The sequence below is a fragment of the Euleptes europaea genome, chromosome 2 (genome assembly GCF_029931775.1).
Source record: "Euleptes europaea isolate rEulEur1 chromosome 2, rEulEur1.hap1, whole genome shotgun sequence".
NCBI classification, from domain to species: Eukaryota; Metazoa; Chordata; class Lepidosauria; order Squamata; family Sphaerodactylidae; genus Euleptes; species Euleptes europaea.
The window spans coordinates 429,659-452,213 of NC_079313.1; the positions used below are offsets into that span (position 1 = coordinate 429,659).

Here is a 22,555-nt window from a genome sequence, read left to right on the forward strand (position 1 = left end):
TGTCCTGGGAACGGCCCCATGACCCCGGGAGGTCCCTCCTTTGCCTCCCAGCCTTGGCAAGGAGAGGCCAGCCAGCCGGCCAGGGAAAGGGACCAGCCTCGGCAGCGCTCAAGGGCGGAACGTGTCCAACCTTGCTGAAGCGGTGGGAGCAAGAGGAAAACTGGCGGATCTCCAGGGAGGACTCCTCGTCGTTGGTTTCCTCGTCCTCAGAGCCCAGGTGACGATAGCGCTCCAGACGAGCTGGGGAATCGGGAAGAGAGGCAGCCGGCTCAGGCCGTGGCTCACCTGCTTTCAGTGGGTGGAGGGTCTCCAGCCAAAGGACTGCAGGCGGCAGGCAAAGGGAAAGGCCCTCTGGCAGGACTCCTGGATCCAGGAAGCTTTCTTGGCTAACCCTAACCCTCGCTGCCCCATGGCCCAGATTGCTGCCACCCACCAGAGATGAGAAGACCAAGCCGGATGGGCCAAGGGCCGGCTGAACTCTGCACATGGCAGCTTCGCAGGGTCACATGCCAAACCCCGGTTTTATCTTCCTTTATTTTTTCCGGCATGCACAAAGCCCTCGGCTCTACCCCTGGCATGTTCACATACTAAGATCTCAGGTGCAGGGAAAGGCCCCTCTCTGCCTGTGACCTGGGAGAGCTGCTGCCAGTCAGAGGAGACAAGGGACCCCTTGAGGGCCTGACCCTGCACACAGGAGTTTCACGTGCCTGCGCACCAGCCCCACACACCAAGTCAGGGTTCATCCCTTTGGCATCTCCACTTAGAAGGGCCTCAGTGCTGGGAAAGAACCTCCTCAGCCAAAGACATCCCCCCCCCCCAGAGAGCTGCTGCCAGACCAAGCAGATAGAATCCTAGAGTGGGAAGGGACCCCCCAGGGTCATCTAGTCCAAGCCCCTGCACAATGCGGGAAATTCACAACTACCTCCCCCACATACACCCCCAGTGACCCCCTACTCCATGCCCAGAAGATGGCCAAGATGCCCCCTCCCTCTCATCATCTGCCTAAGGTCATAGAACCAGCCTTGCTGACAGATGGCCATCTAGCCTCTGCTCAAAAACCTCCCGGGAAGGAGAGCTCACCACCTCCCGAGGAAGCCTGTTCCACTGAGGAACCGCTCCGACTGGTAGAGAATTCTTCCTAATGTTTAGCTGATCATGCTGAGCTGGAGGGGACAGGAGATCTGAACCCACACAAGGCAGCTTCGCAGACAGCTGAAGCCCCTGCTTCTTTCCAGGGCAAACTTCTCGGCACCCTTCCCAGACCTCCTGGGGACTCTGCCCCCAGCGCTCCCCCTCCAGGTGGGAAGCGTCAGGGACAGACATGCAGCAGGCATGTTTGCTGAAGCCCAGCTCCCCTGCTGGGTGGAACGGACTTTTTGCTGGAGGGATTTGGGGCTAAAGGGAGCCCTTCCCAGCCAGAAGGTCAGGACAGCCATCATTCCTGGCCTGTCCCAAGCCTCCCCATTTCTCAGGGGAGGGCCGTGGCTCAGTGGTAGAGCACCTGCTTGGCATGCCGAAGGTCCCAGGTTCAATCCCCGGCAGCATCTCCAGTTAAAGGGACCAGGCATTTAGGTGAAAGACCCCTGCCTGAGACCCTGGAGAGCCGCTCCCGGTCTGAGTAGACCAATACTGACTTTGATGGACCGAGGGAGGTCCGATTCAGTAGAAGGCAGCTTCATGTGTTCCGCTGTGGGGCTGCATCCCTTTCTGGGGATCAGCTCCACTCACTGGGCCTTACTGTCAAAGTAGCTTGTGTCATCCTCCGCCTCCAGCTGGGGGATGAACTCGGCCTTCTGCCGAAGCAGCCCGTTCCAGTCCAGGCCGCGGAAGAAGGAGTGCAGCTTCACTTCATGGGCCCCTCCTGGCAGGCAGACAAGGCAGGAGTTATTTTTCAGGTACATTTGCATCCAGCCCTTCCTCCCAGGGGATCCCAGAGGGGCACACAGATACTCCGGCTTATTGCCACAATAACCCTGAGAAAGAATGAGTTCCCCCCGTGTGCTTCATGGCTGAGGGGGGATTTGAACTCGGGTCTCCCCAGCTCTATCCTCGTGCTCTTGCTGAGTGCCACCTCCAAGGAAAGCGCCCTCCCCTTCCCTCAGGCGGCCCCTGGCCTGCGGGACACGGACCTGTGCCCAAGCGCTCCAGCGGGCACTGCCGCAAAAGCCGCGTGATCAAGTCTTGCGCGTCTGCAGGAAGCTGTTCGTCGCCTTCGGGCCAAAGGATCTCATCTGAAAAAGGCAGAACAGAGTGACTTTTGGAGGAGATTCTGCAGTCTCCCCCCCCACACACACACAACTACTGGCCGAAGTAAGACAAAGGTATTGTCGAAGGCTTTCACGGTCAGAGTTCATTGGTTCTTGTAGGTTATCCGGGCTGTGTGACCGTGGTCTTGGTATTTTCTTTCCTGACGTTTCGCCAGCAGCTGTGGCCGGCATCTTCAGAGGAGTAACACTGAAGGACAGTGTCTCTCAGTGTCAAGTGTGTAGGAAGAGTAATAGATAGTCAGAAAGGGGTTGGGTTTGAGCTGACTATATATTACTGACTATATATTACTCTTCCTACACACTTGACACTGAGAGACACTGTCCTTCAGTGTTACTCCTCTGAAGAAGCCTGCCACAGCTGCGGGCGAAACGTCAGGAAAGAAAATACCAAGACCACGGTCACACAGCCCGGATAACCTACAAGAACCAATAAGACAATGGTCTTGACCATCTCCCACCGGGCTAGAATGTCTCGCCCAAAAGGGAACAGAGGGAAACAAGAATGTCAAGCAAAAAACAACAACAACTAACAAGGCCAATAATATAATTTAAAGCTAAACCATTAAAAAGTTGTCTAAGTGCACGTGAGTTTAATACAAGTTAAAACCAAATGATGCTAATGACTCCTATGTGGGCCTTGCAAGGAGCCTTCCAAAAACACAATAAACTAACACAATTGGCATGATATACAATTAGACATACAATGGTTTAGCTTTTAATTATATTTTTGCTTAATTATGCTTAACCTTCTAGGTACTTAATTCTGTTTTTAGGGTTAAGTTTTGTTTTTCTCCCCTCCCCTTTTTTTTGGGGGGGGGACCTAACAGAGGGAAACAGCCAAATGGCTGAAATGTGTTCTCTTCCTCTGTGCAGAAACAAGTTCTGAATGGCAGATTCAGACAGAAGCCACTAAGCTTTACCCAGGGACTCCGTCTTGTCCACATGGCCAGGGGCAATAGGGGGGCAGAGAACAGGGCAGGGGACACGGCCTTCGTGCCGGTTTCTTCCTCCCCGGTCTCCCTCCCACACCATCCAACATGATCCTACGAGCTCCACAGTTTCAAAACATTTTGGGGGTTTCTCCTCATGTACACAGATGCCGGTGCTGACGACCGGCAAATGCTATGTTTTCATTCTGTAAACTGTCTCGGGTTCAGCTTTTCCAAAGCCAGGCCCGTTCATAAACATTTGAGGTGAAAAGTAACTGTCCAGAGGCAGCAATATCCAGGCACCAAATTCTGGGGACAGAGAACAGGGCAGGGACGCTGCCTTCGTGCCAGTCTCTTCCTCCCCGGTCTCCCTCCCACACCATCCAACATCATCCTACAAGCTCCACAGTTTAAAGGCATTTTGGGGTTTTTTGCTCATGTGCACAGATGCCGGTCCTGACAACTGGCAAACACTCCTTCCAGGGGGCTAATTGAGACGGATGGTTGGAACCAGGTGGAGAGACAACGGAGGTTGGCTACGTTTCTCCTAGGATTCTGCAGACAACAGAATTCTCTCTCTGAAGAGGGAAACAACACCCCCCCCCCGGGCCCCCACGCCGTTTGCCGCCAGGAATGCATCACATGCTGAGTCCCGGTCAGAAGGGGGGCTTCTGTCTCGGCCATCTGGCTGAGCTCATCTCACGGTTTTCTCAAAGGCCCTTTTGTCGAGGAGTCCAGGCGAAGGCCGCATGAATGGGAGGCTCTCTGCCAGGCATCCGGGGAGGGCCGACCCTGGTCCCCGGACACTGTCACCACTCAGAACCACCACCACCCCAGCCCCCAGCAAAGTGAGGAGGAACCTACCACTGATCACCTGTCCGAAAAGCTCCTCCGGGGTGTCGCCAAAGAACGGGACGCAGCCCACCAAAAACTCGTACAAGATGATCCCCATGGCCCACCAGTCCACGGGTTTCCCATAGCCCTGGATCAGGATCACCTCTGGGGCGATGTACTCCGGGGTGCCGCACACCTGCAGAGAGAGAGATTGAGATTCCAGCACTCCGCTCATTGCTCTGGCCACAGACAGAAGGCCGGCTGGGCATAAAGCCCAACAGGTCTGGGGGGCAGCGGAAGATCTCCAGAGCTTCCTGTCGGGCGCAGTTCAAGTCACCAGAGGTTAATTACTGACCAAGGGTGGCTCTTAAATGAGGAGGAGTTTCTTCCCTTTGGGGAGGAAAACAACAGCCTGATGATTTTACATCTGGCAAAGGGCACGTCCTGCCAGAAGGAGGTAAGCCAAAGGTCGAAAAAGCGCTTCAGTAAGCAGGCTGGCCCACCTTTGGGGGCCCCCTCTTCCGCACCTGAGCGGAGACCATCTCCGGCTGCCTCCTGCGGGGCTCCTAAAGCCTCCAGGAGCGGCCAAGGCGGGCTCCCCTTCCCCTGCCTGCATCTCTCACCTGCTTGTCCACAAACTCCCGCATGTCCTTTTCGATGTGGCCCTCGTAGAGGTTGGTGGTCATGTTCATCAGGCCGATCTTGGACAGCCCAAAGTCGGTCAGCTTGATGTGGCCCATCGAGGTGATGAGGAGGCTGCCAAGAAAAGAATTTTAAAGAAAAGGAATCAATACATGGGGGGGGAAGCAATAAGCCTCTAAAGAGGGGAGGGTGGGGGGAAAGGCAACTTTTACAATAAAATGGCACACACACACACATTTTTGGGGGAGAGATAACTCTGTAGCATCCATGAAGTCGTGGGAACTGTCCAACAGGAGCTCAGGGCCACACAACGCTACAAACCACAACAGATGCAGGAAGGGTTAGATTCTCTCAGGGACAACCCATTAACTGGGGGGGGGGGGGAGGAGAAAGAGCTTCTCCAGCCATGGAGAGGGGCCGTGGCTCAGAGGTAGAGCACCTGCTTGGCATGCCGAAGGTCCCAGGTTCAATCCCCGGCAGCATCTCCAGTTAAAGGGAAGAAGGCAAGTAGGTGATGTGAAAGACCCTTTTCTGCCTGAGACCCTGGAGAGCTGCTGCCGTTCTGAGTAGACAATACTGACTTGGATGGACCGAGGGGTGTGTGTGCCTGATTCAGTATAAGGGGCAGCTTCATGTGGAATCATTCCCCCCTCACTTACTTGTCTGGCTTGAGATCTCGGTGGACGATGCCATAATTGTGGAGGTACTCCAAGGCCAGAACGGTCTCCGCAAAATACATTCGGGCCATGTCCACGGGCAGGGGGCCCATGTTTTTCAGCAGGGTGGCACAATCCCCACCTGTCAGAGGCAGACGCAGATAACCCATCCGTCTGTTTTGCTTTGATCCCACCGCTCTGCCAGGAGAGGCAGCGTGGCCTGCTTGCCTCTCCCCTCCAGGACAGAGCTGTGACTGGCCCAAGGTCACCCGGCTGGCTTTGTGTGGAGGAGTGGGGAAACCAACCCGGTCCACCAGATTAGCCTCCGCTGCTCATGTGGGGGAGGAGTAGGGGAATCAAACCCGGTTCTCCAGATTAGAGTCCACTGCTCCAAACCACAGCTCTTAACCACTACACCAGGCTGGAAAGCACCAGTGTGATGTAGCTAGCCAAGTATAAGGATGGAGGGGAGGGAAGTTGCTGGCGGGTGACTTTGGACCAGCCCCATCCTTTCTGCCTACCCCCAAAAGTCGGGGGGGCAGATCGGCCAGAGTTCCTGCTCTCTTCCCCTCCCTGCCCCTTTGGACGAAATCCACCGGCCCCGGCCAGCTCGGCCGCCTCACCTTCCACGTACTCCATGACCATGCAGAGGTGGCGGCGGGTCTCGAAGGAGCAGAACATGCTGACCACGAAGGGATTCTCCGCAAAGGTCAGGATGTCGCGCTCCACAAAGACCTGCTGGATCTGGTTTCGCAGCACCAGGTTCTGCTTGTTGATCTTTTTGATGGCAAAGCGCTGGCGGGACTCCTTGTGCCGCACCAGGTATACGGCCCTAGGAAGAACGAGGAGGAGGAGGAAGAGGAGGAGTTGGTTTTTATGTGCCGACTTTCTCTACCACTTAAGGAAGAATCCAATCGCCTTCCCTTCCCCTCCCCACAACAGACACCCTGCGAGGTAGGTGGGGCTGAGAGAGCTCTAACAGAGCTGTGACTTGCCCACGGTCACCCAGCAGGTTTCATGTGGAGGGGTGGGGAATCAAACCCGGTTCTCCAGATCAGAGTCCACCGGTCCAAACCACCGCTCATAACCACTACACCATGCTGGAGAGAAGCTGGGAAAAGCTGGAAGGATCCCCCTCCTCCCCGGGAGACTCCTGCTTGGCTAAGCAGAAGAGTGGACCAGACAGCCAGGAGTCAAGATGGCCGCTGCAGTGGACTCAATGACAGCGACCGCCCACCCTGCGCCGGATGGCCAGGGCCCCGATCCCCAAAAATGCCAGCAGGCAGTCCTGCACAAGCCGCACCCTCTCGTCCTCTGTCTCCCACCTGCCCAATGAGCCTGCATGAAGTCCTCCTCGGGACCGTGGCAAGGAGAGCAGAAGCCCCCCGGGGCCTCGAGAACCTCAATAATGTTATTATAAACCCAGAGAACCACACGGCTCAGCCCTCCGGCAACCCAGACCTGGCGTCAACCGGCACAAGTGTTTCCCCACACCACAAACTCTTCCCTTCCAGGCCGATCAGCTACTTCCCACTGAAAGCAGAAAGCGGCAGCCCGGTCCAGCTGCGCGGCTCACCCGTAGGCTCCGTTGCTGATCAGCTTGATGGTTTCGAAATCGCTCTCACAGGGCTTCCTCCGAGGCACGGGGGCGGCGGTCCGGTTCTGAGAGAGAGGGAGCGGGAATGTCCTCGGGTCGTGTTGGCCCCGGTTTGCCTTGCACCCGTCAAGAGGGAATCTGGGGCCACCACCGGACGGCAGCACCCCTGCATTGCGCGCAGGAGGTCCCAGGCAACTCCAGGCGAAACAGATCTCCAGCTGCAGGGGCTGGGAACCACCTCTCTCCGCCTGGGGCCCTGGAGAGCCCTTGGCCGATCAGAACGGGGCTGGACAGACCAAGGGCAGTTCTAGGTGTGTGTTGCGTTCGACTGGACAAACAGGTGCACGTCTCAGGTGGCTGTGAGACACAGGCTCAGCTTCCCTCCCTAACCTAGGCAGAAGATCTGCTGCCGGGAGATGGACATGCACTGGGGAAGGACTCTTCATGCCTGCTCACTCACGGCTAGGTTTGAGGTGTGAGAGGAGCCCTCCTTTGTACCCGGGGGAGATGCAAGATGAGGTGAGAAAGCTCCCCTGTCATTTCCGTTGTCACTTGTTCTTGTAAATGCAACACACACACAACCCAGTTACTCCCTTTGTGGTGCAGGCAATGAATATAATCCAAGAAAACATCCGTGCCTCCGTTTCTCAGCTCACAGGGAGACTCTCCCGTGAGACTCACCCTGGCCATTTTGGCCTCTTGGCTGCTACATGTGCCTGAGGGATCCATTGTGGCTGGTTTTGGGGCGCACTCCCGTCCCCCCTTTCCAGCCAGGAAGTTTCACTACACCCCACCCAACAGGCTCGAAGGGAAACGACAGCGGGGCCTCACCTCCGGCGTCTCCTCTTGCTTCTCCAGCCCAGTGGGGGAGCTGCAGTCATCCTGGCCGAGCTGAACCATTTCTGGAAAAAGGGAGAAACGGAAAGGACCCCAATGACCACGTCACTGAGGATGGGGGGATGGCGATTTAGGGATCCTTCCCCACAGAGGTTTAGCTCCGGTTTGGCACATGACCTGGAGCGGGTCATTTTGGAGCCTCCCCACAACACCCTCCACTTTCCAAGTTTCCCCCTGCTTGGCTTCAATCCTTCCCAAACGTGGCTGGATGAGATCTTTACAGAAACTAACAGTCGAAGCACGTTTCATAGAATCAAAGAACTGGAAGGGACCACCAGGGGTCATCTAGTCCAACCCCCTGAACAATGCAGGAAATTCACAACTACCTCCCCCACACACCCCCAGTGACCCCTACTCCATGCCCAGAAGATGGGGTGGGGAACCATCCAGGATCCCTGGACCATCTGGCCTGGAGGAAAATTGCTTCTTGACCCCAAAGTGGCATTTGGCACTACCCTGGACATGTAAGAAAGGGCCACGAGAATCAAACGTTGGCACAGCCCTCCCTGCCCTCCCTCTCGTGATCTGCCGGTTCACAGAATCAGCACTGCTGACAGATGGCCATCTAGCCTCTGCTTAAATACCTTGTGGATGAAACCATTTTCTAACGGTCAGAGCAGTTCCTCGGTGGAACAGGCTTCCTCGGGAGGTGGTGAGCTCTCCTTCCCTGGAGGTTTTTCAGCAGAGGCTAGATGGCCATCTGTCAGCAATGCTGATTCTGTGACCTCAGGCAGATGATGAGAGGGAGGGCACCTTGGCCATCTTCTGGGCATGGAGTAGGGGTCACTGGGGGTGTGTGTTGTGGGGAGGTAGTTGTGAATTTCCCAGCATTGTGCAGGGGGTTGGACTAGCCTGGCCTTAGCACTTCAGTGCTCAAAATGACCAACTTTTAACGGTAGCCCTGCAAGATAGAGCAGCACAATGAGCCCCATACTACGGATGGGGGACGCAGGCCGAGAAAAAGGCCCACCTGACGCATTTGGGACCGAGACGGTGTCTGAGAACCAACCACCTCCAGATCACAGCTGATCCGCTCAGCTCGGCTCCTCTCCGCTCTCCCCCCCAGCCCAGCCGGCTCCTCTCCTCACCCTCCAGGGGGTCTTTGGCTAGTCCGAGCTGACTGATAATGTAACGGGGGATGTCCGTCTTGATCCCCTGCCCCACTTTGGCCTGTCCTTCCGCTTCCTCCAGGAGGTGGTAGAACTCCTCTGGGTCAAACTCCTGCGGAGACAGGGACAGCAAAAGCATGAGGGACAGAGGAACGCTCGCCCACCCCAGCCAAGTACTCCACGGTCTTGAATCGTCCTCTACCCAAGGGCTGCAGAGACTCTGCAGAGAGACAACCCATCATCGGGGGGCAGCCCCTTCCCCACTTCTGGCTCTTATCAGCCCAGCATATAACTGTTCATGTTACAAAGGAAAGGCTTGCTCGGTTGACAAAGCAAAAGGCAAGCAGGGAGAATGTCAGAGACTCTGGATATGCTGACTTTCCGTTCAGCTCTCTTCCAGCAGATATCGCAACCACACACAGGATACCGATTCAAGGAGGTCAGGCTATGAAGGAAACTAGGGAGAAAACTCCCCCCACACCAGTTCTCAGAAAGCGAGAAGGAAAAGCTTCCCTATGAACACCAAGGGACGGAGGTCAGCAAACGCCGCCCAGATCCGGGTCTCCTCTTAGGCGCCGTGCCGTCTGAGAAACCGGACTCCTGATCACTGCACCCTCCAGAGCTGAGGGAAGGGAGAAGCTCCTCCCCCACACAGCGCAAAGTGTGCACAGACATAGAACCATAGAGTTGGAAGGGACCACCAGGGTCATCTAGTCCAGGGGTCTCAAAACTGCGGCTTCAGAGCCGCATGCGGCTCTTTGGCCCGTTGAGTGCGGCTCTCCAAACTTGGTTCGGAGCCCCTGGTCTTGTGCCCGCTCGCGCCGGCAGCCGGGCTGCAGAGCCGGCGCGCCTGAGAGAGAGAGAGAGCGGGCGCGCTGTCTCTCCCCACCACCTGCCGAGAATGGCCGGGTCCCCCTTTTCCTTGCCCTTAATGGTTGGGATGCCTAAAGCCTCCCCTCCCCTCTAGCCATGCGATTGCTGGGCGGGCGGCTCGGCGGTTCCTGGCTCCCCCCCGCCTATCAGCTGTTGGGCAGGGCGGGCTTCCTTTGGTAGACCTCCGGCTGAGTCCCATTGGGAGGCCATGTCTACTCACTGGCTTTCTTGGTGGTAGACCTGGACTCCGAGGAGGGGAAAAAGTCCCCCTTCAGAGGCCAGGTCTACCAATTGGCTTCTATGGGCCTCCGGAGGCCAGGTCTACTGCCAAGAAAGCCAATGGGTAGACCTGGCCTCCCAATGGGACTCAGCCGGAGGCCAGGTCTACCAACAGGGTTTTATGGCGGTAGACCAGGCCTCCAGACGAGGACTCCGGACGGGGAGGGGGAAATGGCAGGGACTTACAATTTAATTTTTATCAATAAATAAGAGCACTATTAAGTATGATATCAAGTTTTATTCTGTGTACCTATAGTTTAATTAAGACTTAAAACTTTAATTAAAGTTTATTAAGTTAATTAACATGTACCTACCTATATAGTTTAAGTTTAAGAAATTTGGCTCTCAAAAGAAATCTCAGTCGTTGAATTGTTGATATTTGGCTCTTTTGACTAATGAGTTTGCCAACCCCTGATCTAGTCCAACCCCCTGCACAATGTAGGAAATTCACAACTGCCTCCCCCCCCCCGCCAAGCCACAGCGAGCAAACAGATCTGCAGCAAAAATGGAGCAGAACACGACAACGACTCTCACTCGACACCCTGGAAAGCACCAGTCATTTGTCTCCCCTCTGCCGGCCACGAGACCCACACATCCCCTGTGAAGAGTGCCGTGACTCTTAAAGCACCCGTCGGCCTAGCCAGGGCGTGGGGTTGCAGTTCCAGCCCTCCCAGTGGCCCCGATTCAGATGCCCAGCCAAGGGCCTGGCGCCTGCCCTGGATGGTCCCCTTGGCTGGGGCTGGAGCTGCGCACACCGGCTCCCCTTCTCCCCCATGCTTCCTGCTGCGGTGCTCAGCCAGGAAGGAAGGCAGTCCACCAGAACCCCCAGGACACCCCCCCCCCAAACCAGCAAGCCCCTTACCAAACACTCCAGCAGGCGAGCCGGCCGGGAGATGATGATCAGCAGTTTCCTGACCAGCTGCTCAATGAAGCGCACCTCCTCGCTCTCCGACCGCTCCTGGGCCTAGAGGGAGGGAAGAAAGCCGGAGGAGCACCTGGATGTGGCGGGAGGGGGCAAGGGAAGGGGGTCGAGGGCCTGGGGGGGCCCGGGGGGAACTCACATCTCTCAGCATCTTCTCCAGCTTCTCCTGCAGCTCCATGAAGTAGCAAGAGGTGATCAGCGCCCGGCAGGACTTGGCCAGGCAGTCGCGGGCCAGCTCGATGATCTGGTGGTGGATGAAGCTCAGGACGCCGTCGGCCAAGGGCAGCGTGCTGCTTGGGCAGAAGCTGGCAATCGTCTCCGCCAAGCGCTCTTCCATCTGGGCCGTAGCCTGCAGGGGGGCACAGGGGGGAGGGGGGGCTGTGGGAACCGGCCTCGCCTGAGACTTCTTTTGCACATGGGAGTCTCTCACGCACGTGAGGAGGCCTCTGAGCATGTGCAGATGTCTACGTAGCCCCAGTCTCTTCTTGCCCTCAGAGTTGACAAGGTGCAAGAGAGTTGGAAGGGCTGCTCCTGAGTCACTTCCTCACATGAACCTACCTCATGCTGAATCAGTCCCGCAAGGCAGATGTCAACTGCTTTAAAAGGCATTCCCTCTCCTTTGGGAACTGTGGCTTGGGGGGGGGGGTTGATTGATTTTATTATGGCAATAGCCAGATAAGGGGGGGGGTAGAGAAAGTGAAGAATCCCACACAGAGAATTCTCAGTACCTGCACCAAGCGACAATCCCCAGGATTTCCCGGGAGGAAACCACAACAGCCGAAGAGCTATAAAACTGGTACAGTTGTGTATTAAAAAAAAAAAAAATTCTACACCTGCCAATTCACGCCATCATATTCCCTATCAGTATGTATGGACATGAAAGTTGGACATTGAAGAAAGCTGACAGGAAGAAAGTAGATTCCTTTCAAATGTGGTGTCGGAGGAGAGGGTTACGGATACCCTGGACTGCCAAAAAGACAAATCAGTGGGTTCTAGATCAAATCAAGCCTGAACTCTCTCTAGAAGCTAAAATGACTAAACTGAGGCTATTGTGCTTTGGTCACATTCTGAGAAGACAAGAGTCACTGGGAAAGACCGTCGTGCCAGGAAAAGTTGAGGGCAGCAGGAAAAGAGGAAGACCCAACAAGAGATGGATGGACCCAATCAAGGAAGCCACAGTCCTCCGTTTGCAAGATCTGAGCAAGGCTGTCAAAGATAGGACATTTTGGAGGACACTGATTCATAGGGTCGCCATGAGTCGGAAGTGACTTGGTGGCACTTAACACACACACAAGGTGTCAGTAACAACATAAATATAACAATGGAATAGGAAATCTAAGTATCAATTAAAACCATCCCAACAAAACCAAACTGGCAAGGGGAGCTTGCCGGGCTCCTCACAATGATTTAGGTTTGCTGGGCAGATTTGTTTTCTTTAAAAACTTATTTCCTGCCCCACAAATCTCAACCATGGCTCTCCAAACGGATTTCATAGTAGTAAGCAAAAGAATAAAAAAATTGTAACAGATGATTAACTGTACAAATGATAGAAGTTATATACAAAAATAGCATCAACCGCTTAAAATTCATTATACTAGGATCATAAAATTTGGGGCGAGAAGGAGAGCGCATCCAAGAAAGCAAAATATTTTTTACCTGGCATCAGGTGAACAGCCCTGGAGAGAGCATTCCGTAATATAACTGGGGTGTCACCACCAAGAAGGCCTTCTCTAGAGACCACCCACCTTGCTTCTGCAAATGGGGGTGCAGGGACGAGAGCGTCTGTGGGAAACCTTCCCTGCCAGGCAGGCTCAAAGAGGAGAGGGGGGCCCTCCTGCTCACCTTCGGGAACCGCTCCTTGTAAACGTGATTCATCATTACGACCTCATTGTCGAAAATCCCACTCGTCCGCCTGGGGCTGTGGGAAGGAAGGGAGACCAGCTGAGACCCCTCCCCAAGGGCACTGCTCGGGGCCTGTCCCTCCGGCCTCCCACAAGTGGGCTGAGCCTCCGTCCCCCAGGGCAGATGCGGCTGCACACCGCTCACCAACTCTGCCTACCCAGCCAGAGGCAGTGGCCCTCGTGGGATGCCGGAAACGCTGCAACTGGAGGTCCAGCACCGACATTCCCACCCCCCACCCCCACCCCGCCGTCTGCCTCTTCCTTTGCTTAAAACCCACAGCTGACCGTCCTGCCCAGAGGAGGAGAGTAGCTGATTTCCCCTCTTCTCCCCACGGCCCTTTGCCTCTCGTTCAGCTGCACCCTAGACTCTCGACCCACGGGGGCCAGCCCCCCAGGAGTCCCGAGGCCTGTCACTAGCGGCGGCAGCTCAGCAGCAGCCTCTTCACGGGGGATCACGGGAGGACGGGCGGCTTTATCTCCTTAACCCGCTGAGCGCCCTGGGCTGACCCGACTTTCTCACCGGCCCCCTTCCCCAGGGCCGGCAGAATCTTAATCCCATAATTGCACAAAAGCGAGTCACAGGGAGGCAAAGGCAGCCAGCAGGGTGGTGGGAACCCTGGCCGTGCGCGGCACACGGATCTTGGCAAACAAGATCAGAAACGTGTAACGCGCACAGCCCCCCATCTGGAATGGGGGACGGGGAAGAGGCGGCTGGCTGACAGCCGGCGCCGGGTGCTGGTTCTGCGGCTCCCGCTGAGACAAACGGGCTGTGATCGGGGCCTGAAGAAGAGGGGCCAGACAGAGCCCTGTTGAAGTAGGAAAGGGCCACGGCGGGGGTCGTGGGGGGGAAGAAGGGCCGTAGCATGCCTCCTCTCCCCATCCTGTCAAAGGTGAGGGACCCATCGCTAAATGAAGAAGCATCTGAGTCTAGGAGCCACACACATTTGTTGCAGCAAATGACATCTTAGGAGAGGCATTCCCTGTCCTCTCAAGAGTTATCTTAGAAGAGGCATTCCCCCGCTCCTCTCGAGACCCATTCCTCTCACAGCCACCTTCAAAGAGGCGTTCCCATTTCTCTCTCAGCAGCCACCTGAGGCAGCGCTCCTGGTTCTCTCTCAGGTGTCACCTTAGAGAAGCCATCCCTCCTCTTCTAAAAGCATGGCCCCCCCTCTCACAGCCGCCTTCTTAGATGAGGCATTCCTCCTTTCTCAACGAGGAACGCCTCTTCTAAGATCTTGCATGCCATCTGCCATTTGTAAAAACTACATTAAAAAGAACTCAGTCATCTGAATGAACGATGCTGTCCCAATAAATATTACACAACTACCTGGAGGAGGAGGAGGAGGAGGAGGAGGAGGAAGAAAAAGAGAGAAGAGTTGGTTTTTATATGCCAACTTTCTCTACCACTTAAGGGAGAATCAAACTGGCTTACAATCCCCTCCCCTTTCCCCTCCCCACAACAGACACCCAGTGAAGTAGGTGGGGCTCGGAGAGAACTGTGACTACCCCAAGGTCACCCAGCTGGCTTCGTGTGGAGGGGTGGGGAAATCAACCCGGTTCATGGGATTAGTCTCCGCCGCTCATGTGGAGGAGAGGGGAATCGAACCCGGTTCTCCAGATCACCGCTCTTGACCACTGCCCTCGCTGGCTCCCAAGTCCCTCCAAAGTCCGTACCTCAGGCTCCGGGACCGGGGGCGCAGGCAGGGCGAGTGGCGCCCGTCCTCCCCGGCGATGCTCTCCGTGCTTCGGAAGTGTTTGGAGAGGAAGTGCAGCTCGTCAGGGGTGGGCTGGAAGGGCAGCTGGTGGAGACGCTCTTGGGACGAGGAGGAGGAGGACTGGAGAGGAGAGCCAGATGTGAGGAGGAGGAGGAGGAAGGCCCACCACACCCCTGAGACCTGCCCTTCCAAATGAGCCCCCAACCTTCTCCTGGTTCCCCCCCCCCACACCAGTTCAATCTTCCTTCCGGGCTTTCCCACATGGCCAAGGGCCGACCCACACCTCCCAGGCTGCAAGACGCTGAACGTGGAAAGCCCATCAGAGCAGAACGTGGATGGCTTTAGCACAGAAAATGCCGGGCAGGTAAACCCAAGAGCAGATAAAGATAAAGGCGCCAGAGACGCCTCCGCTTACCGAGACGGTGGAGCTGGGGGTATTGGTCCCATAGCCAGAGGAGGGCAGCGAAGCCAGTGACCACCTTCTGCCATCAGCCCTGCAAAGACCCAAGCAGAGGACCCCCTCTCAAGGCCTGATCTGCCCAACACAAACCCCTTGTGGGCTCCGCCCCCCCACGCTTTGCCAGAAGACACCCAGCCGGCCACTGCGCCGCAACAGCAGCTCTGTGGGCAAGAAGCCCTGGGCTCCAGCCCCCCCACCCCAGGGGCCCAGAAAGAAGAAGAAGAGTTGGCTTTTATGTGCCGACTTTCTCTACCACTTAAGGGAGAATCAAACTGGCTTACAATCACCTTCCCTTCCCCTCCCCACAACAGACACCCTGTGAGGTAGGTGGGGCTGAGAGAGCTCTAACAGAGCTGTGACTAGCCCAAGGTCACCCAGCAGGCTTCATGTGGAGGGGTGGGGAAACCAACCAAGTACACCCAGATTAGCCTCCGCCAGATTAGTTCTCTAGATTAGTTCTCCAGATCAGAGTCCACCGCTCCAAACCACCGCTCTTAACCACTAACACCACACTGGTTCTCCTCTGCCCAAGGCCCCGCAGAACCACAGCCAGACGGCCCACCACCTCTTCAGGGCCAATAAGACCCCCAGATCAGGGAGACAGCACACGGCATTTTCCTTTTGCTTCAACGAACCGATTCACATTAGGAGAAACTGAGTCGGAATCTCCTCCCTAGTACATTTCACATCAAGCCCTTATCCGGACCCCAGAGTTTTCAGTTAGCCTAAAATGTGCAGCCGGACCCACAAAACCCGGGCCTCTCTCTGAGGAGAAGGGTGGGCACGGTCAGGGGCAGCGGCTCCACGGATGGGCCCCTCTTCCGTGCGCTCAGTCTGAGGCTGCAAGACCCAGAGGTTTCACGCTCCCACAACCCCCACCTTGTGGTGGAGTTACCTGTCGGGTCGAGGAACATGGCTACGCCAGAAACGTGTTGGTGTCAACCACGAAAAGAGGAAAGCAGAAAGAGGGAGGAGAAAGCGGTGAGAATGAAGAACATCAAGCCCCCCACCACCACCACCAAGACACGCTTCCGGACCGTCCTCAGAACCCAAACTGTGCCCCCCATCTGCTTAACTCTGCCCAATTACGCTTTCCTTGTTGCGTTTCTCAAACTCTTTGGAACTCCTTGCAAGGAAAAGAGCAACTGAGGAGAAACAGAGACCAAGAAGAGGTGAGGATGTAGGAACGGCTCGCGGAGAGGAAAACACACTCTGTGCATGCCCATAGGCATGCCCCTTGGTGCACTCCTCCCCTTGGAAACAGGCTCTGGGGTGGAGCGGCTGGCCCCCATGAAGCCCCTGCCTCCTTTCCTCCAAGCCGGCCTCGGACTCTCGATCCTACCCCCTCCCCACGGCCACTCCCGCGAAGCTCAGGCGAGAGGCAGAAATCGCAGCCCGCAGGCTCTGCTGCCCTGCCTTTCCCGGTGGGGGACTCAACTGCTCTCCATGGCCGGGAGAGCCTTTCCTGTGGCACTTCTGCCTGCCGAGGCACAACCCCGGCTGGCTCCTTCCCAGCCGCTTACCTGCGAGCGAACGGGAAACTGGCCGAGGCTCCGGTGGGGAAGATGCGAGGGCTCTCCACGGGACTGCTCCCTGCTGCAGAGGAACGAGGAGGAGGAGGGAAAAGAGGTTTTTCTTCATATCCACACACACACACCCCTTCCCCAGGAAAGGAAAAGGTTCCACTGGAGCATGAGAGCCCGCTGGTTCTCGTTTTAGAAAGCACGGCCCACCTGACCAGTCCAGAGCGAGGGACGGTGGAAGAAGAGTTGGTTTTTACATGCCGACTTTCTCCACCACTTAAGGGAGACTCAAACTGGCTCACAATCACCTTCCCCTCCCCACAACAGACACCCCCTGTGAAGTAGGTGAAGCCGAGAGAGCTGTGACTAGCCCATGGACACCCAGCTGGCTTTGTGTGGAGGAGTGGGGAATCAAACCCGGTTCTCCAGATCAGACTCCCCCGCTCCAAACCACCGCTCTTCACCACCACACCACGCTGGCTCTTGTTTCACTGAGGATGTGAAATAAGATACCGCCTTACAGCGAGCCAAGTCCAGCCTCCTCCCACCGGGTCTCCCTCTGACCAGCTGAGCCCCAAAGCCCTCTCCCCCAGGGGGGGGGGCTCCTGGCTCCTTCCCCCCAAACTTGAGCTCCTTCCCCCCACCCTGGTAACACACCGTCTGCTCCAACCAACACCCCCCCTTCTCTGGGGCTCCAGGGCGAGCGCACCAGGCTCTTTCTCACCTGTGGGCACCGACAGTGGGGAGAGCGGGCGGGAGAGGGTGGGCGAGGGCGTGCCCACCGCCAGGCTCTTCCTGCTGCTGCTTCGACAGCTGCGGGAGGAGGGAGGGAGACAGATAGACAAGCAGGGTGAGACGAAGGACAAGAGGCCCCCTCGGCCACCGGGACAGGCGGCCGCGGACAAGAAACTTTATGCTATCATAGCCCAACAGAAAAACTGGAACGTATGAAAGAATGCTAAAATGAAATTCTCTTTTACAATGAGTAAAATTATTTACTCAATGGTAGAACATGCTCGGCACGTAGAAGGTCCCAGGTACGCAGGAGGTCCCAGGTTCAATCCTCGGCATCTCCAGTTAAAGGGACCAGGCAGGTAGGTGATGTGAAAGACCCCTTTCTGCCTGAGACCCTGCAGAGCCGCTGCCAGTCTGAGTGGACAATACTGACTTTGATGGACCGAGGGGGGGTCTGGCTCAGTAGAAGGGCAGCTTCATGGGTTCATGTGATTATTAAGGCTAGGTTTTTCCCTTTCTCACTTTCAAAATGTATAGCCCAAAAAAATCTGAGGGAAATTTGGGAAACACTGGAAAATCCCTCATACTGTAGACATAATACTATCCTTCCAAGATTTTTTTTTGTTTAAGTATAAATAATTTTGACAATAAAGTAGTAATAATACTACAGTAACGATACTGTAGGAGCCCCGTGGCGCAGAGTGTTAAGCTGCTGTACTGCAGTCCAAGCTCTGCTCACGACCTGAGTTTGATCCCCACGGAAGCTGGTTTCAGGTAGCCGGCTCAAGGTGGACTCAGCCTTCCATCCTTCCGAGGTCGGTAAAATGAGTACCCAGCTTGCTGGGGGTAAAGGGAAGATGACTGGGGAAGGCACTGGCAGGTGGAGTCGAGGCCCAGAGAGAAGAAGCAGCAGCCCTGAGATCGCCAATTCATGGAACTCTCCGAAGCTCCTGCCTCCAACCTCTTGTGGGTCTCTTGGGCACTTCTGGGCTCCAGTTGTGCGGTTTAATTCGGTAAACAGTATTTTTGGCATCTCTCGGTGAGCTACTTTGGATCTCTTTTTTGGGGGGGAATCATACAAGCGCTGTCAGTCAGCAAATAAAAGGGCTGTGGGTGGGACCGTTTTTTTTAAAGACCTTGGCTGCCACTAAGCGACGGGAGCGTGTCCCACCTTCTCCTTACTCCTGCTCGGGACCACCCGGCGGCGGCTGCAGGAAAGGACAGCCTTTTGCGAGGTGTCCTCCCCCACCCCCACATGCCCAGCCCCCCTCTTCCCAGGTGCTCCGGCTGAGTGTGCTGTCATTAAAGCATAAGATCGTCACCCACGGTGGGTGTGAACGGAAGCAACCCTGCGGGCACCACCGCATGCCGCCATTCCTGGATGTTTTGCTCTGAAAGGGACCTGGATGCTTTGACCAGATGCTGGGGGGGGGGGGGGCTTGCAGGTCATGCTCTAGAAACCAACTGGCCAGCTTGGTACCCACTTGTTTCTAGGGGACGCTGAGATGCCAGCTTAAAAGCACAGCCGTTTGCAAAGGGAATCCACAACAATAAACTTCCCAAATGCCCCCTATAGTAGGTCAATCGGCCTTTAAAACCGAACCTATTTTACAAGGAGGGGGGGCGGGAATCTCATCTATGGTTGCAGAAAGTTAAAAGTGCTATCACAAAACACTTCTCATGCAGTTCTAACTAAAGAAGAAAGGACTCGTGGGGGAGGGAATGGAAAAATAGCATGTATGGCTTCTGGAATTTTTTTGGAAATTTTCTATCTCCAGACCTCACCCAGAAATGTCTGGCACAGAACGGGGCCTCCTTTGAAGGTGATACTGTTCGCAAGAGAAGCAAAAATACACCAAATAAGTGGGAAAACAGGAGGAAAAAAGCAGAGAAGTGGGGGGGGGGCAGTGTAGCAAAGCAGACTGGGGAGATATGGGTTCGAGATGCAATTCAACAAGGGTAAGTGCTGAGTTCTACATCTGGGTAACAAAAATGAGAAGCACGCACAACGGATGAGGGATTCACTTCTGGGTAGCACTGTGTGTGAACAAGATCTTGGGTTACGGGTGGACTTTAAGCGCAATATGAGCAGCCAGTGTGATGCAGCAGCAAAAAAGGCTAATGCGATCCTGGGGTATATCAACAGAAGCATAACATCACATCACAAGGTGTGGTCCTGCTGTACACCGCATTGGTCAGGCCGCACCTGGAGTACCGTGTGCAATGCTGGAGACCTCACTTCAAAAAGGATATGGACAGAGTGGAGCGGGTGCAAAGGAGGGCAACGAGGACGATCAGGGCCCGGAGAGCAAGAAGCCATGCGAGGAAAGGCTTGAAGGACTTGGGAATGTTCAGTCTGGAGGAAGAGGAGGTCAAGGGGAACAGGATTGCTCTCTTTCAGTATTTGAAGGGCTGTTGCTTAGAGGAGGGTAGGGAGCTGTTCTTGTTGGCGGCAGAGGATGGAACTCGCAATAATGGGTTTAGATTGTGGGTGGAAAGGTACTGGATATTGGGGGGGGGGGAATTTTACAATAAGAGTTGTCCAGCAGTGGAATGAGCTGCCTAAGGAGGTGGTGAGCTCCCCCTCTCTGGCAGTCTTCAAGCAGCGGTTGGATGAATGCTTGTCAGGGATGCTCAGGCTGATCCCGAATTGGGCAGGGGGTAGGACTGGACGGCCTGACCGGCCCCCTTCCAACTCTGTGATTCCATGAAATCCTCATAGGGTGTCTCTGGACCAGTCCGCCTCTTCGGCTGTACCGAGACTATTGTGGAGGAGAGGAAACTGAACCCCTCACCCTAAGCAGAGTAAGAATGAGGTGGCTACGAAGCTTGGCAGACAGGTTTCCAAGTCGCATCCCAGGCTGCGCACTGCAGCCAGCCGGCCACAGATTTCCCCCACTTCTGACCAACAGCTCGTGAGCGCCAAAGCAAGAGGTGGTGAGAGGCCAACTGGTGTCCAGCTGCCGGCCCAGAAGGCCTGGCTGGACTGCAAAGCCCAGAGGGGACCGCGGAGGACCGGAGATGCAGGACGCACAGAAGAGAGGGACGCTCTGCCGCAAAACTCCCAGTATGAAGCTGGGGGGGGGGGCCTCCGATTTCTGGTGGTGGGAGGAAGAAGGTGGAGATTGAACAGCGCCGACATCACCACACACGCTGCAGCTTAAGCCTCCCCCCACCACACAAAAAGGCTGCTGGGTGTTGCCACAGCCCCCTTTCGACAGCAGCAGGAAGAGGAAGTCGCAGCTTTTCCTCTTGCAGGCTGACGCCTCTAGCACCAGGCCACAACGTTCGCATAGAAGATGCCCTCCTCCCCGGCCACAGCAAGGCAAGGCCCAGCCTCCTTCCACGGCATTGCAGGACGGAGGCAGAAACCAGAAAGAATGGCCGGGCCACACTCCCAAAGGAACAGGACCCCTGCCCCCCCCCAACAAATAAATGATCAGGATTGCCAGCTTTCACTGGCAGGTCAATAAACTACCACCCCTCACAAGAAGAAGAAGAGTTGGTTTTTCTATGCCGACTTGCTCGACCACTTAAGTGAGACTCAAACCGGCTCACAATCACCTTCCCTTCCCTCCCCCTCCCCACAAGACATCCTGGGAGGTCGGTGGGGCTGAGAGGGCTGTGACCAGCTCAAGGTCACCCAGCTGGCTCTGTGTGCAGGAGTGGGGAAACCAACCCAGTTCTCCAGATCAGCCTCTGCCGCTCACGTGGAGGAGTGGGGGAATCGAACCCGGTTCTCTGGATCAGAGTCCACCGCTCCAAACCACTGCTCTTAACCACCACACCATGCTGGCTCCTCTGAGTTCTCCTTTGTAGACCTCAGCACACGCTCAGTTCGGTCTCCGGAGGCCTTGCTGGCATGCCCACTATCACCGTTGGCAATACTTCCGAGCAATTTTGAGAAGAAAATGTCTACAAGCCACCGAGAGGCTCTGAAGAACCGGCGCCTCCTTCTCCTGCTGGTGCCTGGAGGCCCAGCCTCGCCATCCCTCCCGGCATCGCTTGGGGGTTCGGGGCATCCCTGCGGTCCAGGGGTTGAAACAGCACCCCCCGCACACTTGGCGGTGAGCGCACGTGGGATTCCCAGCGCTGCATGAAGAGTTTGGAAACGTTATCAAAAATCCTGTTGGCCCTTTGTTTGGCCCCTTGAGCTGCGAAGGCGTCTTCCGACCACTTGTAAGCCGTGGGAGCCACAAACCCCTTTGAAAGCGACGTTCTTTATAACATTTCCAAACTCTTGATACCTCGCTGGGAAGACCAAGTGCGGTCACCCCCCAATGACAGCAACCGCCCGCAGGTAGGAGCGAAGGGAGGTTTTCGGGGGGGCCCTGAGCGCGACGGGGGGGCCGGACCCAGCCCCTCCCAGGGTTCCCACGCCAGCCCTCCCGGCCGGCTCGCAAAAAGACCCCCCAAAGGCCACCAACCCAGCGCCCCCCCCCCCGCGCCCCGTCCCTTCGCACAGCCGCCGCGCCGCCCGCCCGCCCGCCGCGCCCCGACGCCGCTACCTCTTGGGGCGCCGCCGCCTCGGCCAGCCGCCGCCGCCGCCGGGCTCCCCCATGGCCAGACCGCCCGCAGCCAGCAGCTGCCGCCCGGAGGCCCGGAGGCCGGGAAGGAGGGAGGGAGGGAGGCCGGCCGCCCCGCCCCGCCCCAGCCCTGCCAGCGGCGGCGGCGAGGGGCGGCGTCCGGCTCCCCCCGCCAGCTTGGGGGCACAGGCGGCGATTCGAACCCAGCGCTCCCGGGGTCCGCAGCCGAAGCCACGCGCCGCCAGCCGCCGCACAAGGGGGCACAGGCAGGCAGGCAGGCAGGCCGGCCGGCCGCAAGGGAGGGACGGACGGACGGACTCCGCCCAGGCGGGTCCGAAGAGGCCGTTGGCGAGGACGCCATGCGGGAGGGGGGGGCAACTGGGGGGCAACTGGAGGGCACCCCCCCGCCCGCCCCCCCACTGCCAGAGCCCCGGGCCCCCAGCCCAGCCCAGCCGCCCTTTCTGGGCCGCGCAACCCGGGCGCCCCTTCGGCCCTCCGCCTCCTTCCCAAGGAACCATCAAGGTCCCCATCACCCCCCCACACACACACCCCAGAAGCTGGCTGGGCGGCCCTGGGGGCCAGCCACACACACACACACCCAGCCTAGCCTACCTACCTCACAGGCTTGTCGTGAGGATCCAATGGGGGAGAAGAAAACTGCTACAAAGTCCCCAGTGGGGAGAAAAGCGG

General features: G+C 56.7%; 1 protein-coding gene across 1 annotated transcript in view; it reads right to left on the reverse strand.

The window, feature by feature from the left end:
* MAST3 (microtubule associated serine/threonine kinase 3) overlaps positions 1–22,226 on the reverse strand; it is a 35,649-nt gene extending 13,423 nt beyond the window's left edge. The window contains exons 1-20 of the mRNA XM_056867554.1: positions 22,053–22,226; positions 20,250–20,437; positions 19,579–19,695; positions 17,329–17,417; positions 16,605–16,677; positions 15,037–15,115; positions 14,581–14,741; positions 12,848–12,923; positions 11,145–11,354; positions 10,946–11,047; positions 8,911–9,043; positions 7,757–7,827; positions 6,905–6,990; positions 5,952–6,160; positions 5,332–5,470; positions 4,654–4,786; positions 4,061–4,226; positions 2,130–2,231; positions 1,739–1,861; positions 131–240 (exon numbers count right to left, since the gene is read on the reverse strand). Of these exons, the coding sequence (XP_056723532.1) occupies positions 131–240; positions 1,739–1,861; positions 2,130–2,231; positions 4,061–4,226; positions 4,654–4,786; positions 5,332–5,470; positions 5,952–6,160; positions 6,905–6,990; positions 7,757–7,827; positions 8,911–9,043; positions 10,946–11,047; positions 11,145–11,354; positions 12,848–12,923; positions 14,581–14,741; positions 15,037–15,115; positions 16,605–16,677; positions 17,329–17,417; positions 19,579–19,695; positions 20,250–20,437; positions 22,053–22,226 (2,541 nt within the window). The remainder of the gene's footprint in view (positions 1–130; positions 241–1,738; positions 1,862–2,129; positions 2,232–4,060; positions 4,227–4,653; positions 4,787–5,331; positions 5,471–5,951; positions 6,161–6,904; positions 6,991–7,756; positions 7,828–8,910; positions 9,044–10,945; positions 11,048–11,144; positions 11,355–12,847; positions 12,924–14,580; positions 14,742–15,036; positions 15,116–16,604; positions 16,678–17,328; positions 17,418–19,578; positions 19,696–20,249; positions 20,438–22,052) is intronic.
* Between the last annotated feature and the right edge of the window lie 329 nt (positions 22,227–22,555).